General features: G+C 42.3%; 1 protein-coding gene across 4 annotated transcripts in view; it reads left to right on the top strand.

Annotated features, from left to right (window-relative positions):
* Nucleotides 1-5,564: 5,564 nt before the first annotated feature.
* The window catches only part of CDK14 (cyclin dependent kinase 14), a 354,521-nt gene continuing 332,617 nt past the window's right edge, over nucleotides 5,565-27,468 (top strand). For all 4 annotated transcript variants that reach the window (XR_012041197.1, XM_072854293.1, XM_072854295.1 and 1 more), the window contains exons 1-2: nucleotides 5,565-6,202; nucleotides 12,455-12,486. Coding sequence is in view for 3 of the 4 variants with exons in the window: in XM_072854293.1 (XP_072710394.1) it covers nucleotides 6,112-6,202; nucleotides 12,455-12,486 (123 nt within the window). In the remaining variant the exon portion in view is untranslated. The remainder of the gene's footprint in view (nucleotides 6,203-12,454; nucleotides 12,487-27,468) is intronic.

Raw genomic sequence — 27,468 nt, 5'->3', positions numbered from 1 at the left:
TTGAGGCCATTATGTTTTAAATCCCATTTTCCCTTTTACTAGACTTTTTCAAGATGGCACAAGAAAATGAGCTCGTTAAAAGGTTTTTCCACTTATTTCACAGGAACAGCATTAAGCATCAATGCTATGTTGCTAGGTAGCCAGGTGATCTTAAACTGGAAAGCATCTCAGCTCATAAATTCCTACAAATCTAATGTATGTATACTTGCCCAGCAGAATCTCTGAGATTACACAATTTATACAGCAGCATAGATTGTAAAAGCTGCAGGTTTATAATCAATACTTACGTTACTTTGTTAGTTTGAAGTATGTAGGTTTGATACATTGTCATTCATGATTTTTTTCCCTCCAGTCTGTATCCTCAGTGTGATTTCCCTCCATCCGTGTGTACTAGGTCTGGCTGGGATGGAGTTAATTCTCTTCATGGCAGCTCGTATGGTGCTGTGTTTTAGATTTGTGACCAAAACGATGCTGACTGATAACACGCTAATGTTTTAGCTGTTGCTGGGCAGTGTTTGTACAGCATCAAGGCCGCCTCTGTTTCTCATGCTGCCCAACCAGTGAATAGATTGGGGGTGCACAAGATGTTGGGAAGGGACACAACCAGGCAGATGACCCAAACTGTCCAAAGGGGTATTCTATGCTATATAACAGCACGCTCAGCAATACAATGGGGAGGAGTGGAGTTTAGGTAGGTTACCCAACTTTTGCTCAGGAACAGGCCGGGCATCACTCTACCCGTGGGAGGTGGTGAGCGATTGCCTTCGCAACACTTGTTTATTGTTTTCGATCTTCTTCCACTTCTCCTTTGCTTATAAAATTATCAAACCACGAGTTTTCTTGCGTTTGCTCCTCCTTTTCTTTTCTATTCTGGGGGTGGGGGACCTGACCAAGCAGCTGTGCAGTGCTCAGCTGCCTGCCGGGGTTCACCCATAACTCTGCATCATGGCCAAACCAGAAAGACCTCACACTTCCCTAGGAATGAAAGCGTACTCGCGTATGCCATGAGGAAGCTGCCTAACAGGGACAGAAACTACAAGCATCAAAGTTAAAGATGCTGTGTTCCACCGTAGACATTTCACCCCTGATGTGATGGTATAAAGTAAGAATGAAACAGAAAACAAGTGACCCCACACGTTAGTACATGAAATAAAGTGACCACGAGAGGGTACCGGAGGCGTAAAACCACGGGTGGTTCAGCGGCTCACCTCTAACCAGCAGCCGGCCATAAGGCACCAGGAAAACCACGCTCCTCCCAGCATGCCTTTGGAACCATGTGGGAGCCCTAAGTCATCCCCTCCTACCCCATGGAGCAGGGTCTGGCAACGGCAGCCAGGCTGGAGAGGCAACACCTGAGCCTGCTTGCCCTCCATTCATCAGCAGGGACGCACGGAATATCAACAGGGGAAATTTCCACAGGTTAATAAAAACTGGGATCTAAGAACAATCACCAATAAGGCAATACACGATACATTAGCTCTGAGAGCTTTCTGGGGGAACAAGTTATGATGTGGATGTAGATTACACAGGTACTATTCTGTTATTGCTGAAGTTTAATTTTTGTCACATGCATTTTGCTAGCAGAGCTTAAAGGTCATGTCCCTAAGGATACAGTACCATTTGTGTTAGCAGAGTCCGGCTTTCTCTTTGGATAACAGTCATCTTGGGTTGAGTATTACTAGAGGACAAGTGAAAGTGAGATTGCGGAGGGAGGGAAAGGAGGGGGGCGTTATGTGGCTTTACATCCATCTTCATCACCGGAGGGTCACGAAAGGATTGCTGTGTTAACAAGCAACACAGCTCCTAGCGCTCGGGTCCCAGACACTGCGGCAGAGAGAGACCTTTTCAAGGTGAGCAGATTGGCCTAATGGAGACCGTCTCCAGCCAGGGAGATTTATGAAGATCTACTTTATAGTGGCAGCAGAAGGCCTGGCAAGACTCTGCTCTCCCCGGAGGAGTTACGCTGACTATTTCGTCCCCCCAGAGAGCCTTGCTGCTCTCCTCGGGCAAGCCACTTGAGGCGAGGGCTTACTCTGCTCACATAACACTCCAAATCAACGGCATTAACTACCTCTTCCACAAACACACACTACTTGTTTATGTGCTCCTAAGGTTTCTGAAATTCAAACACTTGGCCCAGGAATGTAACTTAAGTACGCTGCCTTTCAAGAGCCCCTAAGGAGAAATGTTGGGGGAGACGACAAACACTTGGGTTTAGAGAGAGCTCAGACCACAGAAAATCACTCCGTAAAATCAACAGCAAATGCCCTGAGATCTGGAAAGAGCACAGCTCTGCATTACACCCTGAGCCACCATCTGCACCACGCATCACGGATTTATTTTTTGTCGTCTCATCTTACCCTGCAAGTAATGAATAGGGCAACCGTGGCTGCTTCATCTGCAGCAAGGAGACTGCTGGCACACCCTGTGCTCCAGGCCCACGACTGCACTGCTTGTAGCCTCAAACAATATGTTATTTTACACAATAATGAACAAAATGCCAGCCCTGCTGTCTCCCCTTCTTCAAAAATAACAAAGCCAACCCATACCTCAGTGCGAAACATTTAAATTACAAGGCTCGCTGGCTCGCATGATGCACGGAGGCAAATGTTTCCTGTTGACCAACTTGCAAGTGATATCTTAGCAAATATTTTTCCTGCACTTGATAATCCTTACATTTGCAGAGTGATTCAGCATGACTCAGTGGCAGTGGCAGAGGTCAGGGTTTGTAGTGAATTCTTACCAAAGCCAGGCAAGGACATGCTGGGGCCATAAAGTAACTGCAAGCAGGTTTTTATTTAGGGTCTATCTTTGGGGAGTTGATGTGAGAAAGGATGCTGTAAATAAAGTGCCCGGCTTTTTATAATCCAGATGCCCCATTAAATGCAAACATGCTTGGTAGAGGGTTGTGGAAGAAGGCTGCAAACAGCAATATAATTTAGCATTTTTTCCATGTTAATTTTTTTACGCCATGAATCGCAAGACTTAAACATAAAAACAGAGCTGAAAGCCTGCCCCTACAAGGAAGCAAAACGCCATCATTAGAATAGCTGCTATCTCTGTGGTTTGCTAATTGCGTGCTTCTGCTTTACTGGTTTCCTGAGATGGGTGATGGAAACACAAAGAAAAATAAGAATCACCAGCTTATGAGCTTGATCAAAGCTATGAAAGTGATTCCACATTCCTGAATTAAATGAATTTTCAACACTACTGCCCTTGGAAACAGAAGAGGTTTGGGTGGGAAAGAGAACAAAGAAGGCCTTTAACAGAAATATTTCTGTCAAGTAAAGACCACCGAGGGAAGAATAACACAAATTGCAGCATGCAGTTTGAAGATCTGTGTGCAGCTTCAAGCTTGTCCTTCCTCTAGTGGAGACAGCCTGTGTAACATCTCTGCGGACTGAGGTTGTACAATTTTCAGAAGACAAGGCCTGGGTTTCTCTTGCTGGCACCACACTGATGTCTAATTTAGGCAAAATTTTCATTGATTTAGAAGACCCTGACATATGCTTGTAGATCACTCACAAGCAGCTGCAAAGCCAGATGCTTGTCAGAAATTCTAGTTTGCCTGTTCTTCTGTCAAAGAAAGCTGAACCCACTGCAGTAGCCTGGCAGAGGCTCGTCCTTCACAAGTGATAAAGTCATAGTTTACCTAGAAATAGGGGGAAAAATGGGAATACAGTTCCAAATTGACTAGGTGCTAGCATCTAGGCTAATTCACTAGGTAAGACAGCATCTATCAGTTAGGCATGGTTAATTACAGGTTCCTCAGAAGCTCTCAGAAACGATATCCCTAATTGCTGAAAGCAAGCCGCAGACTGAATTATAGCAGTGTTGGTACAAGTCTCAGCCAGGCAGCAGGGCTGCCCGGCGTAAATGGTATGCACGGAAAGTGCAAAGGGCTCAAATGCTAAACTCAGTTTCAGCTCCTGGACCAGAATATTTTATTTATGATGATGGCATTTTCCCCTCCACTCAGAGGAGGAATGTTCACCAATACTAACGTCAGATTTAAACAAAGATGAAACTATCAACTAGTATTAAGGACTTAAACATCATTTTTTGCAATGACCGAATAAAATATCCTTAAGTGCTTGTGTCCTCCCTCCCTTTCTCCTTCTAGCCCCCTTGTCTGTTTCTTCCTAATTTTTGGTTCTCCTCTTCTTCCCTGCATTGTTCTCTGCAACGTTTCAGTTTCCACCCTTTCTCAATTTCCTTCCATAATATGACATAGCCAACATTAAAAATGCCATTTTAGCTCCTATTTCAAAGATGCTAACAGGGTCAACAGGATTCACACTTCTGAAAGCCTTTTTATCAAACTGTCTGTAGGTTCAGGGGTTGTGCATAAGATATTTTACCCGCATTATTGTACTGCTATGTAGCAGGACGACTCCCCATTATCTCGTACGCCACAAGAGGCACATGCATAAGCACATATAGTAGATTATAGTAGGCAATAGATAGATTTCTACCTTGAGATGCTACGTACTTGCCACCCCGGCTGCATTCTAACAGAAAGGTCCGATCCCAGAGCTTAGAGTTGTAGATGGCTTGAACCCAACTCACCTTGTCTAGACAAATGTGCTTCTAAAATTGAGTTCACAACTCTTAGCTTGGACACCGTCTAATCCCAGTGAATTGCGTTAGCTAGCCTCATTAAAACCCAAGTTCATTTTAACCAGATAACATGCATTAAAATACAATTTGAACCACGCAAACCTGGGCTTTAAAATGTGTTACCTAACATGTATTGTTCTCGAAAAGTACCCACTTTATATTTTAGACTAGACATGGCCATCCATCTTGATGGGTTAAACTGATTTATTTTTCAATAATGTTGGTTCAATTGAGTTAACAAGATCAAAAGCTCCCAACACTCATTATGTTGCAGGCTAACGCACTTGAAGGCATATTATCTGGCTGTGCTTCGAGATGTAAGTGGAGAGGAGCCCAAGTTTCAACTTGAAGGGCTGGGTGCGTACTTAGGCAAGGGCAAGGTGCCTTTTTCCTACCAGCCTCACCACAGCTACTGGGGTAGCATCCCACCCGACGCCCGCCCAGAAATTGGGCCAGGAGGGCGCCTTCTTCCATCGCAAAACCTGCACAACTTGCACGGGCCTTCAAAAGCGGCGGTCCAAAGGGGAGCAGAGGGTTCCCTCGGCCAGGAGCAGACCTCCACCCGCCTCGGCGTGCCCCACGCCGGCGGGCACGGTGACTTCTACCGGCTCGGGTGACAACGAACCCATCCCCAGGCGATGGGGCGCAACAGCTTGGGCCGCCGACACCCCTGGGCGGACGCGCTGCATTCGTTCTCCCCTCCAAACGCTACCACAAGCGTCTTCCGTGCTGGCCCCGTCCTAACAGCTCCCGGCGGGGACTGCCGTACCGCTCTCTCCGCTCGGGACGCGCCCGGAGAGAGCCCGCGTCCCTCGGCCCGGCCCCAGCTCTCCCGCCTCCCCCCTCACGCCCCCGCCGCCGCCGCCGCTTCCTCTCCCGCCCGCCTCACCCCGGCAACGGCCCGTCCCGCCGCCCGGGAAGGGCGGGGCGGGGGCGGCTGTGGCGCGGGCCGGGCCGGGCGGGGGCGCCGGTGGTGCTGCGGGGCTGACGGGAGCCCCGCTCCGCTCCGCTCCGCTCCGCCGCCCACCAGCGCGGGCAGGACTGGCCGCCGCCCCCCGGCCGCGGCGCGGGGCTCCCCTGCCCTCCCAGGCTCCGCCTCCTCCTTTCTCTCAGCGCTCCGTCCCTCCCTCCCTCCCTCCCTCCGCCGGTGCCCGCAGCCCCTCGGCGGACTTTCCCCTCACTCCTCCATCTCTCCTCGGCGCTGCTCTGCCCCCCGCGCCCTCCCCGCCGCGTCTGGCTCTGCCGGGGCAGCCCGGGGAAGGGGGGGCGGGACAGGGCTATGAGCCGGGCGGCGGCGGCGGCGGGGGGCCGAGCAGCAGCAGCAGCAGCCGCCGCGGCGTAGGGCTCCTTCCCCGGGCGGGGCCGGGGCTGTCCCGCTGCGCCCGGCGGCTCCCCGGGACAAGAGGGGAGCCCCGGAGCCGGCGCGGGGGTCTCTCCCCGGGAGCCAGAGGAGCGGGGGCGGCGGCCGGGGAGCGGCGGGGGTCGCCCCCCATGTGTGACATGATCGACTCGCAGTCCGCCGAGAAGATCAGCAGGATGAAAAAGTTGCGGAGAACTTTATCGGAGAGCTTCGGCCGAATAGGTGAGTCCCGCACCCGGACGCCGACGGCGCTGCCCGGCGCCCCGGTGGGGTCCCGGCGGCGGAGGGCGGGGGTGGCTGCGCTGTCGGGCAGCCCCGTGCCCGCCGCCGCCGGGCAGGGGCAGGGGCAGGGGCATGGGCATTGGCGAGGGTGCCCGGCGGTGCCGGGTGAGGGGCTCGCTCGGTGGCTTGTGCGGCGGCGGGGCGGGAGGCTGAGCGCCCAAGGCTGGAAACACCCGCGCCGCCGCCGACCCCGAAAAACGTTTCTCGGGAGGAACGCTCAGGAAAATAATAGCTCTTTCCCAGCAGTGCATGTGCAGCCCAGGCAGTGCTGCATGGGTCTGTAATGGAGTTAGCCCAAAATAGGCTAGAAAAAAACAAACTGTAAATGAGAGTTGGCTAGCACGCCTCCATCGCCAACGAGAAACCTTGGCAAAAAGCAAATGGTTATTTTCGTTTCGTTGCAAGTCTGGTAATTTATTTTTTGTTCGGGCCGCACGTTGTTTTAAGTTGAGGCATGAGATGCTGAAGCAGATAACGGCAGCCCGGTGATGTAGGAGGCCAGACAAAAGAAGTCTGTCTGTCATCTGCTGCGAAGTCTTGTCGTTCTTTCACTGACATAAAGCATCCTGAGGTAGCGTTATCTGAACGCTGCTGCCGAGCATGTTATCTCCTGGTATCACCACATCGCGTTTGGTTTTGACACCAGTTTATTTTGCAGTTGAATTTGTTACCGAGAACAATGCTAAAGAGTTCTGGTGTGCTCGGACTGGTGTTTCTCTTGGTCTTTGGCACACTATGTTGCTTAATTCACCGTTTAAAGCATTATTTCCCACTGACAGCATCAACACGCAGCTGAGCAGGGAGAGAAGGTGCCTTGGAGGAGGTGCGAGGTATCCCCGAGCTGGCTGGGCAGAGCAGCTGGAGGTAGTGCCGGAAGGCCGGGCAGCGGCCGGGATGGGCGAGTGGACGCAGCAGCCCCCGTCCTTGTGGACCCGCTGTAAGGGCCCTTCCACAGCCCACACCCATCGGTTGTCCCACTGGGACATTTTTCCTTACAGTTGGTCTGGCTGGCGGACATGGGTCAGCTTTCAGAGTTGCTTTGTCCCAGTGAGAGGATGTGAAGTGCCCGTTCTGCAGCTGTGAGCTGTGGCATTTGGTTCTCCCTCCATAGCCCTACCAAGGAGGTGCACTAAAGTACGTGGGCATTTACAATTTTTCATGTGTTGCGTGTGCATTCAATGTATTACCTTTAGTTTTTAAGGACTGCAAACTTTAAATGTAGGGTAACGTTTGAAATCAGGTATCTTTTATTGTCCTACTGCAAGATGAAAAAGACTGAGAAAAGCTCATTCATATTTGTAAACCAGGAGTTTCAAGGGTAAATGCCAAGTTTCAATTGTGAAGCAAATGTCAAGTCACGGTTATAAATCTCTCTGTCCCCATATGAAAATAGCTTTTACCTATCATAAGTCTTAAACTTGTAAAATGCATTTAACTTCTTTTGATTAGGAAAAAAAAAAGCAGTGAGGTGTTTGGTCTGTCACATGTCTGTGTGCATGTATATATACACAGAGAGACACTCTTATACAGAACTGTGGAAAGGTTTTACTAATAGTGGAAGTCATTAACAAAGAAAATACTTTGAATTAAGATGCTGCTTTGTTGTAACAGTGACAGTCCCGTTAATGCCTTTTAGGGAGCATGGCCTCTCCGGCTGGTAATTTCTGCATGTTTTAGTTGTCTCTGTTGGATTATCATCTCTTTTTGTCATTTTTCACAAATTAAACCACCTTTTAGTTTCCTTGGGAGCTTTGGCCTGATTTTAGGTACACAGATTGTTATGTCTTCCAGCTCCTCCAGTTCTTTGTGCATGTGCGCAGCAGTGTAGGAGTGTGGTCGGGTGCCTGGTTTGTTTGTTTGTTTGTGGTGGTTGCTTTGTGATTAAAACTGAGCTGCTACCAGCAAGACTGTTCAGTCTTCAGATGCTCAACTGTTTTGACCCTCATTCTGGTAACTGCACTTTGAGCAAAAAAACTTCTAATTTATCAGTATGAGGTTTGAACATAGTCCACTCCCTGATACCCAGAGCCACAGATAAGCCCAAGCAAAGCACGCCTATGTTTAAAAAACTCTTAACTTGCATACCAGGAAATCCTCTGTTAAAACACATGCTGTACTTAACTCTGATATTGAAATGCAGGAGAGAAACCCAAAATCTCATTAGAAGAGGTCTTTCTGGGTATTTGTCACTCTGGTTTTACAGCTCTTTTTGGAAAAGCTGGTTCCTTGGTGAGATTACCGAATTACTAATTTAATATGTGTCTAATCTGGAATTTTGTCAGTCATCCGTTCAGTTGTGATTTATTATCAATAACTATGATGATCTTTTAACTTTCCCTGTTCCGCTGCAATTTACACGTTTTCAAACGTTTAAGGACACAGTATAGCATCATGAGCATAACTATACAAATGATACAAGAGTAACGTGGTGGTTGAGACAATTAGCGAGTCAAACTTCCACGTGCTGCAGTAGGGAACACCTGATGGCTGTTCTTGGAATGGTAAGACACTGCTAGGCCTCCCCCCTGTGTTGGCAGTATCCCAGCTGCCAAATACAATTCTTCCAATACTACAAGACCCCTTCATTTTGATACCAAAGTTTATATTAGCCTGTTGGATAAGAGCGATGGAAATGTATCCTCATTGTCATTGTCAGTGTTTTTTTTTGTTTGTTTGTTTTTTGTTTTTTGTTTTTTTTTCCCTAGGGCTTCCAGGTTAATACTCAATAAACTACATTCAAGACCACCTTCTCCCCACAAAGTAATCCTCTCTATTTGAGAGACTATATCAGTAATGAATTTATAAGGTGATTTTTTTTTTTTTTTTTACATTGTGCCACAGTATGTTAAGCAATTTTTGAACCTATTTTCCCCAGCATCTTTAGAGAAAAGAGGAGGTAGTCTTAAAACCAGCTTAGTTATCCCTGGGGCACAACCGATGATAGCCTCAAGTAGACTTGGCCCATCTTCTTAACTGTGAACTGATGCTTTCCAGCCACTACACCCAGATGAAGATCTGGCTGTATTATACATACTCATCCTGTAAAATTATGATCCAGCCCATAACTGTTAGAGTACCTGGTACTGAGAATGTTTATTTTGCTGAGCTGAAAAATGTGATGTGTGAAATTGTCTATCTCTGAGCCTTCACCCTGAGCATTCCCTTTGTGCTATGTGCAAGTCTGGTAAAGGGCGATACGGCACCACGATGTGTTGAAGGAAATGCGTATGGCCTATGGTGCAAAACTGAAGTTAATATTCTAAAATAGACAGGATGGCTTTTTACTGCAGAAATTATATGCTCACAGTTCTAGAAAAATGAACTATCTTTGCAGCTGAGGCATCCTTTCTCCTGGCAGAAGTTTTCTCAAGGAGTGTCCCTCATAAAATTTAGCTCATCATAAAGGACTTACATTACTAAGAATCTGAAAAATTTACAGAATTCTTTTTATTGATAGGTTGCTGGCAGCCTATCCATTTTTATACAAACATCCAAATTAGTTTAAAAATTCTGATTTCCTTGCTTATATACTGTGTTGTCCTTATAAACAAACACATGATACTGTATGTTAACCAACTTCTTGAGATTCAGTTGACTCACTGTTTATTTTAGCATTTAAACCTTTATTAGGTTTGGTTCTTAGTTTTATGCTTTGATAATTATGTAATTAAAATTAATAATGAGTAATTTTATAAAAGTATCATCATCTTTTAGTTATGTAAAGAGTTCTTGGCTATGCATTTGTTGAAGTTCATATAGTACCAAAATCATATTTGAGATCTCTTCAGCTTACGCCACTTCACTTCTGTTTTCTTATGCAACCTCTTTAGGCAAAAACTAACACCAGGGTAGAAGGGAGGGAAGAAAGAAAGAAAGAAAGAGAGAAACATTGCTGAGGTTGCTCACAATGCACTGAAAGCAGTCTGTGGGCTTCTCAGCATCCCTGGGCTTTGTTACCAGCTCCTCACTAATACAAAGGTTATCTCCACTAATCTCCTCCAATGTACACTCACATAGCTCACATACCTGAGATAATGAGAAGTTCATTTGTAAACAGGTTATTTTTTTTAAGTTCAGCAAAGCTTTTTTTAATGGTTTAAAAAGGAAAGGATTGCACTGATGAGGAAAAAAAACCGGTTCAACTATAATTTGTTGTGTAAAATATGCTAGTTTGATGATTTCTTTTGAAGGTGCTATGTAGTGAATTGGTTGAGAGTGAAATTATTATTAAACAGAATCTGATTAAATGAGTAGCCAGAACTCTCATATTCTTATTTTTGGAGATTCTTAAAAAACCTCTTTTAGTCAAAGGTAGAAGTTAAGGTAAAGACAAGCCAAAAATATGCAGTGGATCACAGATTCCCCATTTCTTGTTGTTCTGTTACGTTGTGAATTTTGTTTGGTTATCTGTTGCTTTGCTATTCCTGGAATGTTTTGGTCATGTGAAAATCTTGTGTTTTGTTAAGGGAGAAAAGCTTGTCAGTGTGACCTAGGTGTGTCATATACTAATTTATAGCTTGTATGTCATTGTGACCTGAAAGGTAAATGAAAAGATTAAAAGTGTGTTCTTAAAACATATTCTACATGTCAGGTTTTTTCTTTCTTTCTCCCCCCCCCCCCTTTTTTTTTTCCTAATGTCCTGACTCATAGTTCTGGATACTTGGGATTGGCAGTCTGAAAACATTTTGTCTGGCCTTCAAAACCATAAAAATGCATTTCATGATAAAAATATACAATGTGTGCCTCAAATCTCCTCAGCAAAATCCCAGTTTGTTTGTTTGTTTGTTTTGTGTTAGTGAGCTGAAATCTAGATGAGTAATTGTAACACAGTAATCTTCAAAGATTTGAGGGAAGACATATTTCATGTCTGAAAGAAATGGGAATTTGAAAGGAAAGGAAGGCTGGACGATCCCTGCTTTTCTGTACAAGGAGAACTGGGATTTGTGCCTTGCTACCCATGGCAGAGCTTGTGGAGCTGCAGCACTTTTTGCAGAGGTGTCCTGCCTCTGTTATGCCTGTCATACAGCTTCTACAGTTTTGTTTTTGTTTTTTTTTTGAAGCTAATAACACTGTTGTTTCTGAAGACAGGGTTTGGAAGAGGTGGTGGTTTAGAAACTACTAGCGATTTGAAGGCAGAAGGAGCATCTAAAAGAGCAAAGAAACTACTGGAGTCTAGATCCTCAACCATGCTAGGCGCCTTAGTTTTTATCTCCTGCAGAAATAAATGCATTTTAAGTGTAAGAAACATTATACTGCTGAAGTGATGAAGAGGGAGCCTTCTGGGGCAGCACTGCACGAACTGTATGGTCATTCAGGTGACCTCCCTCAAATTGCAAACCTTCATGATTTAAACTGAAAAGAAATAGTGCATCGATGCAATGGTTTGTCTTATTTTAACTCTTCAAGAGAAGTAAACGAAGAGCACTTTCAGGTCAAGTACACAGTCCCTGGTTGGTCAGGTTGTGGTGTACAGAGAAAAGCAACCAGACTTGTACCTTCAGACTGACACAGTTCAATGGAGATTGGGAGACATTAATTTTCTTTACGTTTCAATAAAGATAGCCAGTATGCTAAAGGAAAAATTTTCATCAGCCTAATCTTTGCTACTACTTCAGAACTATTCATGTCTATTTTCTTGCTTTACTAGCTCACGATTTCTGCACTGTTTTCCTCTTCCGTGTTTGTTGATTAATTGCTAGTTAACAGTGTAAGAAAGACAGAAATCTCTTCTGCTTTACTGTAAGTCATATTGTAAAAAAAAAAAAAAAAAAAAGAAAAAAGCATGCTACAATGCATACTATTTCATAAAGGTTTAGTACGTGACAAACTGAATACATGGTTAGGTATTTATTGTACTTTTCCCTTTTGAAGTTCAGTCAGGCTCTCCATAAAGTGTTTTCACGCTCACTAGGAATTAAAAAAAACTCAACTTGCGAACTCTTATTTTCTTTAACCTGAGAGGATAATATTTTTCATAAATATGTAAATTTACTTGCTGGAAACACACTGTGCAGTCCTACATTCCATTTACAGATTCAGATTTTGAGTATAAAATTGTTATTCATGCCAGCCTGTTCTTTCCTATTTTAACAGGAAAATGTTGCTCTGTTTTTCTCTTTTCTGGTGTTAGTTACTTTGTGCTCACTGAAATGCAGTACAGATAACTATTTCTTTTTTTGTTTTATTTTAAAGCCTTGAAGAAAGAAGATAGCAGCTTTGATGAGGTAGGTTAAATATCTTTGTACCTTATGTAGTCCAGGTATACCTTAGTATTTCTCACTAGTGCTAAAAGAAACTCATAGATAGTAGTGTTATGATGTGCATATGTGTTAATACATGCATATTGCTCAAACATATTTTCATTTTCCAAATGACAACCAGATAAATTTGTTGGTCAAAGGCTCTGAATGGAATGCTTGGATTTTTTTGGAACGTAATAAAACTAAATGTTGTATGAAAAGTGGTCATTTAAAAATGTTCTGTGCAGAGAAATGTTGCATGTGGAGAAAATACTTTATAGAACTTTACCCATGGGAGTTCTCATAATTGTAGGTCTGTACTGTAACAGACAGTGGAAAAAAACATCACTCTTGAGAGAACACCTTATGTAAAGTGCTGCTGTATTGGCTTCTTGCTGAATATGTCAACTGAGATAAATGCTTCTTACGAAATAAAAAAAAACCCCAACGCCATAAAACCAGCAGCTGGCTGTATTGGTAAAACTGATACTTGATTATTCAGTGTAATCAGTTTGGGGTCCTGACCTATGTGTGATATGATATGTGTGTTAATTTGTAAAATATGCTGCTCATCATTTGTGCTTGCCTTTACTTATGGTAGGCTTTGAGAGGTTCAAGTCAGTGCGAGCTGTCCTGCAGTGCACGTTTACACAGGAAGAGGTGTAGGTCTTGGTGTGATGAGTTGTCATATTGTAGTCAATGCTTGGCTTGCCTCTGCCACCATAGCTGGAAGCAAATGGTAATATTTTCATGTGTTGATGTTACGCTTCTGGCATTTCTGTGTTTTCTTCTTCATTGCATGCTGTAAGCTTAAATTCTTGGCTGATTACAGTGAGATAGCTGCTGTGTAATGCCAGATTCTAGAATAAATAAATGATGATGTAATGTCCTTGATACTGGATCAAATCAGACTTCATCTCTTTCTAAACAGATCGCACTGAATTTTACACCCCTCTGCTCAAATTCAGTAACAGTGGTATAAATGTTTTGCGCTTTTCTGATGTGTGTTGCAGAGACCTCTGACTCGGCTCAACCCCTCTCAGGTCTGGAGTGAAGGTCCTGGGGTTGGACTCTGTGTTCAGGAACTCTTGTCGGATCACGCAGTGGTCCTGACTATTGTATTTCTCTTATAACACTGGTAGAACTTGATTCCTGCCTAAAAGTTACACTTGTGCGAATACGTGGTTGGTAGACTCTGAACGCTTGTTTTACAAGTCTGGTCTGTTTTTGTCCAGTACTTTCTTCTGAAGGCTGCAGTGGTATATCTGTGCTATAACCTACCCAGTAAATACCTGGTATTAAATCTGATACAGAATTTGAAAGAATCTATAAAAAAATGCTGTCTTATGAAGATGGCATTTTTTCTGTCCCCTCCCCATCCCCAGGATTGTTTATCTACAGGTTGTATGCATTTTCTTTAACCCTGGCTTTCTATTTGAACAGGAGACAACTTGAGCAAATTTTTATTTAAATTCAGGGGGGTTGGGGAAAAAATAATCTTTCAAATATGCTTTTAATGGAGTCTGGCAGATTGTTGATGTGAGTTACTGCAGACGTAGCAAGAGAAGGCTAGTGGGAAGGGTACACAAAAGAATTTTCTTCCATCTCCTGTAAATAGGGAAGAGCTTGATGTGACATTAGCATCAGTCGGTTCCATAGTTTTAGGTGACACTTCTTAGAAGAAAGAAAAGTGTGCTGAGATTTTATGTTGTCCTTGTTATCTCTTCAAACTCAACACTGTGGTTCTTGGCAATTATCTAGCCTAAAGTGTGAATTGGAGAATGGGCTGTACCGCGTATCACTTAATTCCTTTCTTTTCAAACATCCTTCAAATCAGAAGATAAAAATGGCTTTAGTAACAATAGTGTACCTGAGTGTAATGACACGTACTTCTAAGGGAGAGAATATCTGCGAGCAGAGGAGTGGGCACATTTGTTGGTCTCGGAAGGCTATTGTGAAAAACACTAGTAAGACCATACCATGATATAAAAGGAAGACAATCTAGTCTTCTGGCTAGTATACGTAGTATTGATATACCAGGGATGCAGTTACGAAGAGAGTTGTGATGATAGTAAGTGGGAATATCAGATGAGAAGGAGAGAGAGGAGGTAGTTGTCCAAGCACTGTTTTACTTCAACTTTGTAGATCTCCTACTACGAAAAATGATATAGTCAAATATTGAAACATAAATTGCATTTAACAAGCCGCACGTTCTCCCTGTACAGTTAGTGAAAAGATACTCCTTCTCCTTTCATGGTGCTGAAAGATGCCTGTGTCTCCCCTTTGCTGGACGGAGGTAGGCCTGTGAAGTAGGGATTGAACAAGTAGCAATGAACTTGCGGGTAAGGGCTCTGCGCTCCTAATACCTCAATAGAGAAGGAGGACTGATGTGTTTTAGCCTGTAAGCTGTGACCAGGACACCAGTAGCAGAAGCTGGCCAGCAGGGACCTGAAATCTCTGAGGGGGGAGGGAAAGTGGGATGAAGAGGAAGGCTACCTTTCTAAAGCCGCAAGGTTTGGGTTTGCAGCCCAGTCAGTTGTCAGGTTATTCTGCACATTGTAGGTGCTACGTCAGGAGCTTACTTGTTTGTCCTTCAGGAATTGAGGCGGAAAAATTGAGCTGTTCAGTGGATGTTACTCTACCTACTTTACACTTGCACGCAGTAGCTCAGAAATGTACAGCACTGCAGGAAGTCGTCCTTTGAAGAGAAACGACTAAAAATTAAGATATCAAACATGACAGGCAAGTGTATCACATAATTGCTTTCTGTGGGTTATGAAATTAATCCCTCTAGTAAGTTAGGACCAAAACAATCATGAACAGCAAGGCCTGTGAATAAGTTGCATGTCAGAAAATAGTTTTAGTTGTTCTAGAAGTGCTTCAGGGATCTTTGTGGTGCATTTAGTCCTGCCCATAAGCTCAGAGCACAACAATAGTGTGAAGGAGTAGCATGGGATTTGTCACTTTTTTTGTACCTGCTGTTGTGTTCCTTTGATTAAATTTTGAATGAAAAAACTATTTTCTGTAGGTGCTGCTGGCCTTTACTTTAGTCCATGAGAATACTTGAATTAATCCATTTAAAACCATTGATAGCCTTTTTACCTTACTAAGATGACATCTTCCAGAGACTCAGGTGAATAAAGGAGTAGGATACAGACTGCTTTTTGTATAGTCTTTCATTCAAAGCAGCAAAGTAATAGTGTGCTGCCTTTTTTTTTTTTTTTTTTTTAAATTTTAGCCTTTTTCTTTTTGTTATACCAATGTTTACTGGTCACATTGTGGGAACTGGAACATGGGCCTGCTCCAGAACATACTGAAATCAGCAGGAAGATTCTCAGTGTTTTCAATGGTTTGTGGATTGGTTTCTTCTATCATGAAATATCATAATTTGGGGGGGTGTGGGTGTTTGTATGCAGCCTGTTCTTGCCTGTTTTCAAAGTTAATTTGAGTGGGAGAGAGTAAGGCATCTTCTTGTGTCCTGAAATGTTGTTACCTGCTCTCTGAAGTGGGCAAACTGAAAAAAAAAAAAAGTTGCCTTCCTTTTCAAAGCAACCTAAATTTCACTCTCTGAGTGTAGGTTCTGGCACAGAAAGCATCTGCTTCATTCTTCTAGGCAAAGCACTGATTACCTACTCTGGATACCAAGATAGAAGATAAACACCTCTGAGGAGCAGCATTACATGCAAAGAGAGGTCTATAAACAAATGTTTGGCCCTTGAGTGAACGTTTTATTTGTGCTCTGGTAGTTTTTTCTCTGCCAAAGTTTAGAGTAATGACTTCCAACTATGCAAGATTGCTTTCATGTCTGTGGACTGTTAGTGTAACAAGAGCTATAGAATTTGTCCACTCTGCCTTATAATGGTGGAACTGTTTTCTTTTTCACTGAAATTAATGTGATCAAGGCCAGTAACGTGTGGCTGAATTGCAGCATATTTGTTGGAATGACAGCCAGTGTTGATGTTGTGACTAACCTCATCGCAAGGCTGGTAACCTGTTCCTTTGGTTATCTGCTTGCTGTTATGATTTATTCCTAGATTATTGTCAGTGAGTCTCGAGCTGTTGGTTCTTGTCCTGTTGTTAGTGGTTTCTCTAAGCACCTAAATCATGGTTTAACACCTTCAGTCATATGTGTGCACACTAAATAAATTAATATCAATGTCATAATGAAATCAAACAAAAATAATCTTAAGACTCAAAATCAATAAGAATTGCTGTAATTACTGCTTCTTATATGCTGAGTTGTATTGCTGCTGTTTAGCTATGTTTTAGTGTTAATTTTGCCCAATATCCAGAGCACCTTTTTCTTTAAGGCCACCTTCCTTAGGAAATTAGGATATTGTGATTGTGCCTGCTGCATATGTAATACTTTCTGACTCCACCCAGTAACTTCGAAGCTGTCCGACGCTAGACGCCTAGATGCTTGGTGAAAAAGCATGTGAGCTGGCTGAGGGATAGAGATAAGAATCTCCTCTGATGGAAAAGCTGGAATGCAAGTTCTTGTGAATATAGGAGAATCTGGTTGGAGGTGTTATGAATACTCTGACCTCAGCAAAATCCTTAATACTCATCTACTCCTTACTACATCTAGTGTCTCCAACTCTGAGGAAGCCAAATTTCATTTATTTCGCTCATGGAACAACTTCTGTGTGTTTGAAGTGGAAGTGTGTGAAAGGGGAGGGAGTTTTGCCAAGTCACTTCTTCATTCTGTAATGTGCTTGCTCTCACAGTCTCTCTCTCTCTAAAAAAAAAAACAAACCCAAAACAAAAAGGATACTCCCTCTGTGGGACATTGCCATGAAAAATGTCTTGATTTAAAGGACACCCGTCTCTGAACCAGAACTCTTGTGTAGAGAATATTTTGAATTTGAAGAGTTAAAGGGAAGGGTGTAGTTGGAAAAAAAGTAGAGCTCTGTGAAGAATGAACAAGAGGAATTTGAATGCCATAACGCAGGAGGCATATAATACGCTAAATAACATTTGTGCATTTTTTTAAAGTTGTATTTATAGTAAGTAGCTTGAGAGAGAAGTGCATGTAGGAAGCATAGATACGGAACTATATCTTTACCTTCTCCTCCTGTGGGAGAGGATCTGGATTATGGGAGATGGAGGAGAGAGAAATGTAGCTCTCTTGAGACTCGGTGTTACTTTTTGCAGGATCTTGGAATAAACGTTGACTGTTTCACTCCTGGGAGACTTAAAAGGGTGGGGCTGGTGTGTGGCAGACTTAGGGAAGAGCCTGTGACCCAAAGGATTTTGGAAGCCTGCTTGTCCCTCCTTCTTGGGTGTGGTAATTCTTTAGTGATCTAGATACAGTAAAATCATTACAAGCCATGGCTGAGCTGTCTGCTTTTTCATGACTTGGTTTATATTTAGGAAGCAGGAGACTGGTGACTACTGAACTGCTTTGTGTTGTGACGTGTGATATGTTGTGATGGAGAATTTCCAGATAAATGGTTAGAATAAGTGCTATATGGGTAATGTTTATAAATGGTCTGAATACCTTTGGGGTGGGGGTGTTACCAGTGCTGAGAACTTGGGTTTGACTTAGGCTGTGTGATGACTTTGATGCAGTTCTCATCTGCTTAATGCTGGGACAGCCAGGTAGTGTGTGGTTATCAGTTGGTGTGACTGAAGGCTGATGGGAAAGAGATGTAGGAAGTAATGTTAGAAAATTAAAAAAGCCTAAAACTGAATCTGGAAAACAAACATAGAAATATGGGTGTCAAAGCAGTTTCTAAATAATACCAGGGAACTGGGTCAGAAAATCTTTATCTGGTGGTTTAAGTTACTCTGCCAAATGTGTGCAAAGGTAGTTGAAGTGTCTTGAGAAATGGGTCCGTTCAGATGTATGTCACAAAGCAAATGAGAGGAAACATAATTCCAGGCAGAAGATAACAACTCAATATTGGAAGCTGCTGCTTGTGAAGTGTTACTTGAGACATGACACAGGCAAATTTTTTGGGGGGGAAAGAGGGAGGTAAAAGCTCAGTAATGTCATCTGATGCCTCCTGTGGGAGGCCCATCTTCATTCATGTGATTCTCAGATTCAGGTCTTTCTGTGTCGGAAAAGGTCTTTCTGTATCGGAAAGAGATTTTTCCAGTCTGCCACCTTTGGGAGGGAGAATGGGTGGGGATGATGTTGTCTCATGAGCTTTTCCATTACAGAGGAGATTTCCCGGGAGATGGTTTGGTGGGATTGTGTTCCTACTACTCCTGACTCCACTTCTTCCTCCCCCCAGTACTGTTCACTTCCACTACTGAGGAATGGTGTTGGTCCAGTGGTTCCCTAGCAGCAGATGGCTTACACACCAGCTTGCCCTGCAGATTTACTGGTCTCTGCTGCCATGTGCCATGTCTTTGAGGCCATTCCAACAAACTACGAATCTGAATTGTGTCACTGGTTCTTAGGGCTGGTGTGTGATGCAAATGTGTGTGTGTTTGTAGCAGAATAGTGCCAGCACTTCAGGTCTTACAGAGCCATTCTCAGCTGCTTAAAGGGAATAATTGTTTCCTCTAGATGAGTACCGATAATATTAGCAAATGTGCTTCAAGTGAGTGTGGAAGAGAGCAAATATTGCCATTCTGCTGGAGAGTGGCAGCTTCTTATTGGATCAGCTGTGGGACAGATGTGCCTTTCATTGGTCTGTAAAAATGCTGGTTTGTGAAACTTCTGCTGGCTTAAAAAAACCCCCAAAAAACCCTTGGACAGCCTCGCTTAATTTCTCAGAGAATTACCAGTATTTATATGGCGACTAGGGATTCCTGTCACTTTGCTGTGCTGTGTTGCACGTGGAAGAAAGTCAGGTTCTGGAAGACGTTGAGGCACTTCAGAACCAGGTCTAGGTGACCACAATGCAAACTAGTAAGTAACTGAGAGGTGGCAGGAAAGCCACCAAGAAAAACTGACTGTGGAATGGCTGCTGTGTTCTGTCTGGTTTCAAGGCTTTGAAGAAAAATTGGAGATCGCGTGGAAGGTTTTGAGATCTACTTGGCAGTGATATTTGCTCATTCAGAACAGGAATTGTTCTTAATGTTGGGAGATAAACCTGGGCTTTAGGAGACCAAAATTTGGGAACCTTTCTGTTGTGTTCAGGGAAGAGTTTTCATCTCAGAAACTGCTTACTCCCCTTCTCTGCTTTCCCTTCTCCTATGGACACTGAATGGAAGAAGAGTTCATGTTACTAGTTAATATGTATGTGTCCTTTGCTTAATTTTTCTGTGAAAATGTGTGGAGCAAAGGAGCAGAACTTGGTCTGAATCCACGTCCGCAGCAGTGACTTGTGAGGATCTGGCCAAAACACTGACATATATAAAAGCTCTTACCTCAGTTCAGGTCTGCAGGCAAATGTTTTAGCTGTCAGAGAAGCATTGCAAAATGAAGATTAATTTCCAGGCCTACTTCTCTCACTTGTGCATGCGTATTTTTGTGTTGAATGTTTCTGTTGATCAGATGGGAGGATATATGCATTCCAGAGATGTGGAGTCTGAATGCAAGCTATTATTATTTTGATGAAGTATGCTTACGTGTAAATCCTGCTGTTTATTTTCTTGGGATATATGGGATATAGTAATTTATTGGTAGATTAAATAAAGTAGAGTAACAAAACAGTGTACGTTACATATGGGGTAAGTAGCTTCTTGTTCTTGGCCTTGCTGGGCAATCTCCTGGTTGTGAGGCCATAAATAATCCTGTGACTTCCCTGATGGGTCTGTCTCTTCCATCTTCTTTGTACTTATACGTTATTGCCTTTTTTTTTTCTTTCTTTCTTCCAAGCCACAGTACTAACAGACATATGACTATATTTAAATCTTCTTCTCATGAAAGGATCTAAATGAAAATGATTTCTGTCTACTTTTTAGTTTTCCTGAGAAATTCTGCATGTATGATGCCTTGTCTGCTGTATCTCACAATATCACTGACAACTGTATATTTGCAGGATCCCATCCACAGTAACCAAGGTTCTGAGTCAACTGACATCTCTTGCTATTTATTTGGAAGGGACAAGAAAAGGAGATTGCAGGCTATGACTAGTTTATTTAAGCAAAATGGATTTTATATGCACAAAACAATCTCATTTTGATGATATTAAGGCCTAAAGAAATTGTCATTGCCTTACACCTGTTTCTCTGTGTATTCTGGAATTTGTTTATCCCTTTTCCCTTCCAGCAAAGCTTTCTACTTTGATGCCAGTTGAGTCATAGTCCTGCTAGTACTTCTTTTGTTGTTTTCAGGTACGGCAATTCTCCTTATCAAGTTTGAAAATTCAAACTTGAGTATTACAGGTTATTTAAATGTGAAATATTGGCAGTGATTTAATAACTAAAAATAAGAGTGAATGCTGCTGAAAACTTAATGACAAATGATGGAGGCAAGGCCACTGAGAGAGCACATAGTGCATTATCACCAATTCCAAGTAACAACTGGAATTATTTGTGTTTGAGCTCTCCTGAGGTAGTTACTTAATCTGAATTAAGTTTCTCTGTAGGATCCAGGTGTTCACCTTTTTCAGTGTTGAGAAATGAAAGCAAAGCTACTAGCTGTAGAAGTTATTTGCTGCTGTGCTGGCCCAGGAAAACAAGTGGTTTACAGTATTTTTCCTGCTGTCACATGCTCAGCAGGGCTTTTCTTTGTATGTATGTGAACTTTTCCTTAGCCTGATAGCTCACATATGCAAAAAGATGTTCTTCCATACATACATGTTTGAGGACTTCTCCTGTTTCTTTTAGTGAGAGTAAAATGAATGTCTTGTTACCAGTGGATTCTTATTTGTATGTAATCGCACTCAGCGCTATTTTGCTTTAATGGATCTTTGTCTTCCTTTTCTTCCACTAGAACTACACATTCAGACTCAGGCATGGGTTGTGGCCATGGTGATCCTGAAACTGTACCTGAGGCTGGCTTCATGCTGTTCTTGAACTTGTTTTCTGAGTCCCATCTTGAAAATTCAAGTCTGAAGGAATTTGTCTGAGGTCACTTGCTGTGATTAGTAAGGTCAGATATGCCCTTCAGCTTTGAAATCTGGAAGACTTTCTGTTATCCCAAGTATGTTGCAAGAAGTAGTGCAGAGGCTAGGATGCATATTTTGGTTCATAATATTTTTCTTAACACCCTCTCAGCTGAAGCATTTTTCCTCGCTGTATTGTTAGGCGGTTACAGAAAGCAGTTAGAAGGAGAACGTATTGAAATTCATATAGAGCTCAATCAGTGTCCCCTTCTTTTTATCTCTCTCTCTATTAACATGCAGTGATTATTGCTTTCTGACAAAGAAGCAAGATTTTCACATGCTATTTCTTTGGAAGTCCTTTTGTTCTTTTTTTGTTTTGTTTTTGGAAACCAGCCACATACACGACCCCCCGTCTCCCCATGGGACTGGTTTATCTAACCTCTTCTGTATCTTTTGGAATTAGTCGTCCTCTTATTATAACAGTTTCTGTTTTCATTTTGGTTATTTCCTTTTACCCAGTATGATGACAAAAACTGCATCATAGTCCAAATGCAGTGTCAGTATCTGTCGGCTGACTCATAAGACATGCATAAAGTTATTTGATTTCTTCTTTTTTTTTCTTGTTTTGTGCCTGGTTTTGTTTGTAGCTTAGTCTCAGTGTAAGTATCGATATTCACCATTTATCTTCTGTTTGTCTTGTTCTTAAGCTGGTGTTGCTTCCTTGTCTCTGGTGACAAGGATGCTGCTGAAGTCCTTGCCAGTTGTTGAGGCAGCTCAGGGGGTATGGAGTGCAGCCGGGGTGGGAGCTCATGTCCTGAGTGGAGTGGGCAGGGAGAGAAGGGAGCACCTGCGTGCTGGCTGGGGCTGCGGGGCTGTCAGACACTGGCAGAAGCGATGGAAAGTGTGGTTTGGTGGCTTTTGTTTATTTATTGACCTTCTAAACAGCCAGACTTATTAAATGATCTCCAACCTGCTCTGCTTTGCTGATGCCAATGGCTGATGCAGTTTTACAGTTAAAATAGCAATCTGTGCTTGCTCAGAAAAAGTTAGGTTTTTAGCTTATCCATGCGAAGAATGATGCCGGTTCCATTTGTCAGATTCATTATCATCCTTGGCTTGTTTAGATGTGGGAAGTCTCTCATGACTGTAGGTTTGCTCAGTTTGGAGGGAAAAAAATTGTTTTGTTTTTTAAAAAAAAAAAGGGGGGGGGGGCAAACAAAAAAAGCTATGATTTATCTTGGCTACTCATGCACAGAGAGGAACCAGATAGAAACCGGATGTTTGTTACAGGCATCTCCTGCTGACCTTGGAGATGCACAGAATTCCAGAAATCAGAGGACAGCATCTGGAGAAATACTTGAGGGGTTTTTTTTTAGTTAATTAGTTATTAGTGTAGTATGGCTCAGTTAAATGTGATGTGTCTGGCCATCATCAAATCATGACAGAAGCTCAGAGAAGATGAAGGGTATGCCTAATTTGCTTGCCCTTCAAAAAGGCATGACGCAGCACTTCAAGACTTTTTCTGTTCAAATCAGTAAGAAAATGGTATTTTTATCTTTGAAAGTAAGTTTGCAGTAACTAAGCAGTTATGAGTTAGACTAAGTACGTATATTTTTTATATCTCAAGAACAGGCCTTTCTGTGGTGTGGAGAGAATGCGTAGTCATGGACACTTTGTGTGGACATTAAGACAATGGGTTCAAACTATGAGCTTTAACAAAGTGTTGATATTCAACAAAATGCTATTTCAAAAGTAAAAAAAAATCTAAGTTACTGTTATGAGAAAAAGTTCTAGCATATTTGAACAAATACTGTCAGGGAACCTGGGACTCTTTTTCTGAAAGTTCTGTCTTCTGCATTAATTTCAGCAAAGTTCTAATTGAGATGCTCTGGTAGGTTTATTGCCAGCACTAATTATTTCCTTCTGCCAGAAGTGGGGTGGAAATGATGTAGATTTTTACAGTCAAAGTGATGTTGCATTTTGGTGTCACCAGTTAAGCTTCAGAGAGGACATCTATGTGAATTTATGCCCGTAGAACCTGGCAGAGCTCATGAGTATGTTTCATACTCACTGATGAGGAGATGAGCCCAAGAGGTGATTTCAAGAGGCTGCTGGGGTTCAGTGGTGATGCAAGACTTGGGAGCAGATGTTCTACTGTGAATGGATCCTCATCTTGGAAACCTGTGTGAATTGGGTTTATTGCATTGTTAAAGTTTGGAAGAATGCCATGGCTATCTTCCTTGCTCAGTTTCTATCTCTTGTGAAAAATGTAGAGAGAAGGCCTCTTGGAGAGGAAGACAAAATACGGATAATGTAATTCTTTTTTCTTTTGCCAAAGAATATAGATGGAATTGGAGATATTCAGTGGGAATCTATTAATTATACTCTGAGGTGGCTTCTTAGCTGCCTTCAGAATTTCAAATGTAGATATCAAATCAGGCAGAAGTTAGACTGAACTTTCATGAGTCGCAACCTCACTGTTTTACCACAGGACCATATAACTTGCATTCATGGTCTGTCAGTAATGGTGTGAGCCGCTCTGAGAGACAACAACATCCAGAGTAAATCCCGTGTCATCCAGCACAGCCTTTAACTGGGTACAAGATGAAATTCTGCCTGGGAGCAAAAAAGGAGACTCAGTCTCTAAGTCTGAGTTTCTCCCCTCCCTACTCTTCAACTAAGTTAGTTTCAAAAGCAAGAGGCTCTGATGAAGTAACCTATAGATGGAAACCACCTGTGTTTATGAACCTCTAAAAGAACTACATGCTTCCAACAGAAATAAAGCTTCTTTCCCCTGGAATTATTCCTTTGTAGCAAACTTGTGCAGACATTTTGGGGCTCCTGATTGATTTATCTGGAAAGAGGAAACGTTTGCTGCCAAAAGCATGAGAGTAAAAGTAAGCTTTGTCAAATGAAGGAAATTCTGCACAATGCCTTGAGTTTTCCCTTTTTAAAGGACACTAGTAAAGTTGGGGGAAGGACAGTGTTAGAGAAAAGTGAATAACTTTCTTCATTTTTGTGTCTTGATTATAGTAGCGTTTTTAGGCGGTAGGGTGGGAGGGGAGATACTGATTTTCACACGTGATTCTTCGTCCATCAACCTAGGGGAAGGGGAAGTATCCTATCACAATTATTACCTGCTGTGTGTGTTTGTTTTCCTTGGTTTTCTCATTTAGTTGTTCTTTAGATATGTTTCAACCTCTTCTTAGATACACATCATGTGGAGATGTATGGAGCAAGTCCAGGCTAGTTGAAACCTCTCAATTCTTGATCTAAAGTGTGGCCTTTAAATGTTTCTTATGGTGAATTGCTCTGCTTACGGGCTTGCTCCTGAAATGTTTCCAGTTCTGGAATTGGCGTTAGCATTAAGAAATATCCTGTGGAAAAAATAGCTGGGGAACCAGAGTCTAACCAGAATTACTCATTTCATCTTACTGGCTGTCAACAGGACTCCTAGTTGTCATTCTGGCTTTAACACTTTGGGGTCTAACCCTTGATTTCTAGGAAAGAGTCTGTGAGTTGATGATGATAATAGGGCTGTATTCTGTATTCTGAAAAGGCTGTGTTGTACCTATAACTTTTTTTACTTATGCATAAACCTGCCATCAACATCAACAAAGCACAGCTGAATGGCCTCTATTTTTGAAAGTGTGGCATACCTTTATTTCAGTTTTCTGTCTGAGACTGGCACATGGTCACATATTTTACCCCTTACACGATCACATATTTTACCCCTTTTTTACACAAAGTTTACCCTTTACTTTAAGGGGTAAACCGCCTTATATTAAACTTGCATTTGTGTGGAATTGCCCCTTACATGCTCTTACTGTGAGTAGCTGGCATTTTGTGATAGCAAGACGGCATGCATCCTGCAAACTCGTTCATGAAGCTCTGTCCTGACCACCAAACTTCTTCAACAGAAGAGTTCAAAAGATTGTGCTCATTATGCTAAAAAATGGTACTCTTCACCTCCTGCTTGATCAAACTTGGGGATGCTTTAAAACTGGGCCATAATTAATTGTGCAGTAAAAGAATTATTATTAATTTATGTTTTTAAGAGAAGGGACTAAATTGTGTTCACTCTCGCTGCACAGTTTTGGAAAATAAAAATACACATTAATAAACAACATGTCTGTAATTAATTAATGATCCCCTGGAGAGGGTTTGCTCCCAAACTAGCTAATTACTGTGTAAAATACTAAAAAATTAATCCCAAAACACATAATGAAAAATCAGCTATGGGGTGAATTGTGGTTATTGAAACAGATTTTTTTTTTTTTTTTCCTTAATGGTGTCGCGGATGGAGTGAGCGTGCACTTCACTCGTAAGAGAGAAGTAAAAATATAGTTTATTGATACAAAATAGGGAGTTAACAAAGTTCAATGCGACAGTGTTTTAACAAGATTCGATGGCGAGGCACACTTGATTATTTACTGCATAGAGGACAGGGTCAGACAAAACTGTCAGGGAGACCCTCCCGTTGAGTCATGAGGTTCGGAAAGGATCCCCTTGCTTTCTAAACTCCTTCTCAGAGAGGAGTCTAGGTGCGGCTAGATCCAGTCCTAGTCCCAGACTTGGTCAACGGTTTATATCTAAAGGATTATATGTGCGCAGTCAATCCTTTATATCACTTAGCTAAGATTTCAAAGTTTAGCATGCTGTTAGTCACTTACCGAGGATCTGTTGCGGCAAGGAATCTCTCAACCTCGAGGAGTAACCTTGAGAGGCGTCCCTGCTCAAGGGGAGATCCTGGCGTGCAGCCCGCTGCCGTGCAGGAGAGCTCAAAGGGCCCTGGGCTGTCCACTATTTAAGGAGTAAGATGATTGACTTATGGTCATATTTGCATATCAGCAAGAGGTTTAGATCCTTGCTTCAAAGCAGCCAATGGCTACTTTGTTGCCATTTGTCCTCAAGGTCCAGGATAACTGGATGCAGCTATCAGGATGACTCCCACTGATGGTTACTGCTTGTGCAGGGAGCTGGGGAGCTGGGGGGGGGGGAGCACACCGCCACAAATGGCTAAAGTTAACAACTGAGACAAGTGATGAAATGCAAAACAAAACTCCAGTGTTGAGGTGCATTTTGGCATTTCTAATTAATGAGCTCTGTGCTGTGCCACTAAAAAGATCATGAAGCTCTCACTAGAATTAGTGTGAGCTATAAACCTATTGTTTACTTGGGATTGATTTGAAAAAGAGTATTGTTTACTTTTTTTTTAATTACTTATGGAAGATCTAGACAGGGCCTAAATATTAGAGTCTTCAAATTCACCATTCCCTACCTTTTCTGTTATCCCTCTTTAATCTTCTGCTGTGTCTGTTATTTTTCTCCCTTTTCAGATAGACTTCTAGATCTCTTGAATTTGATCACAAAAATACATTTCAGAAACTTACTGTTCTGTTAACCTACATGGGATCAGCAGTTTAAGTACCTTTTAATAAACAGGTCACCATGTGTTTCTCAGTTGAATTCATATTATTGGTAACTGAAGTAGATTTTAGTATTTGGTTCCTAAATTCTTAGTAAAGTTTTTGCAAAGCATGAAATGCACTCTGCTTTGTGCACAGAGTGCCTCACTGGCTTCCAGGGAAATACATGAACATGTCAAAAATTTGAGTACTTGTAGAATCAAAGCCTTGATTTATAAAATAATACTTAATAGGAAAAATGGCACAAGCTAGTAATTTTCTTGTTGAAAACAATGGTTATTGCTCAGGTAAATATTAGCAACATTGATTGATTGCTGACAGGAGGTGTAGAAGTGATTAACATGACAATGCACAAATCACGTCATAAATATTTGTGTCCCTTGCAACTGCAGCAGGCATATAAACTAGACTTTCAGGTTTCTAGTTTTTTGGAAGAAAAAAGGTGAGTTACAGAAAACTTGGGAGAGAAAATTAAAATTCTTCCATACTTAAGTTTTCCTTATGAAGTCTCTGTGTAATGCTGCTTCAGCCCAACTGATAGCTATTTCTTTTATACATTTAAGTGAAGCTTTGATGCATGTATAGGTACCTGC

The sequence above is a fragment of the Ciconia boyciana genome, chromosome 2 (assembly GCF_034638445.1).
Source record: "Ciconia boyciana chromosome 2, ASM3463844v1, whole genome shotgun sequence".
Taxonomy (NCBI): Eukaryota; Metazoa; Chordata; class Aves; order Ciconiiformes; family Ciconiidae; genus Ciconia; species Ciconia boyciana.
The sequence above is the reverse complement of the archived record's forward strand: the minus strand, read 5'-3'. Positions and strand labels throughout refer to the sequence as shown.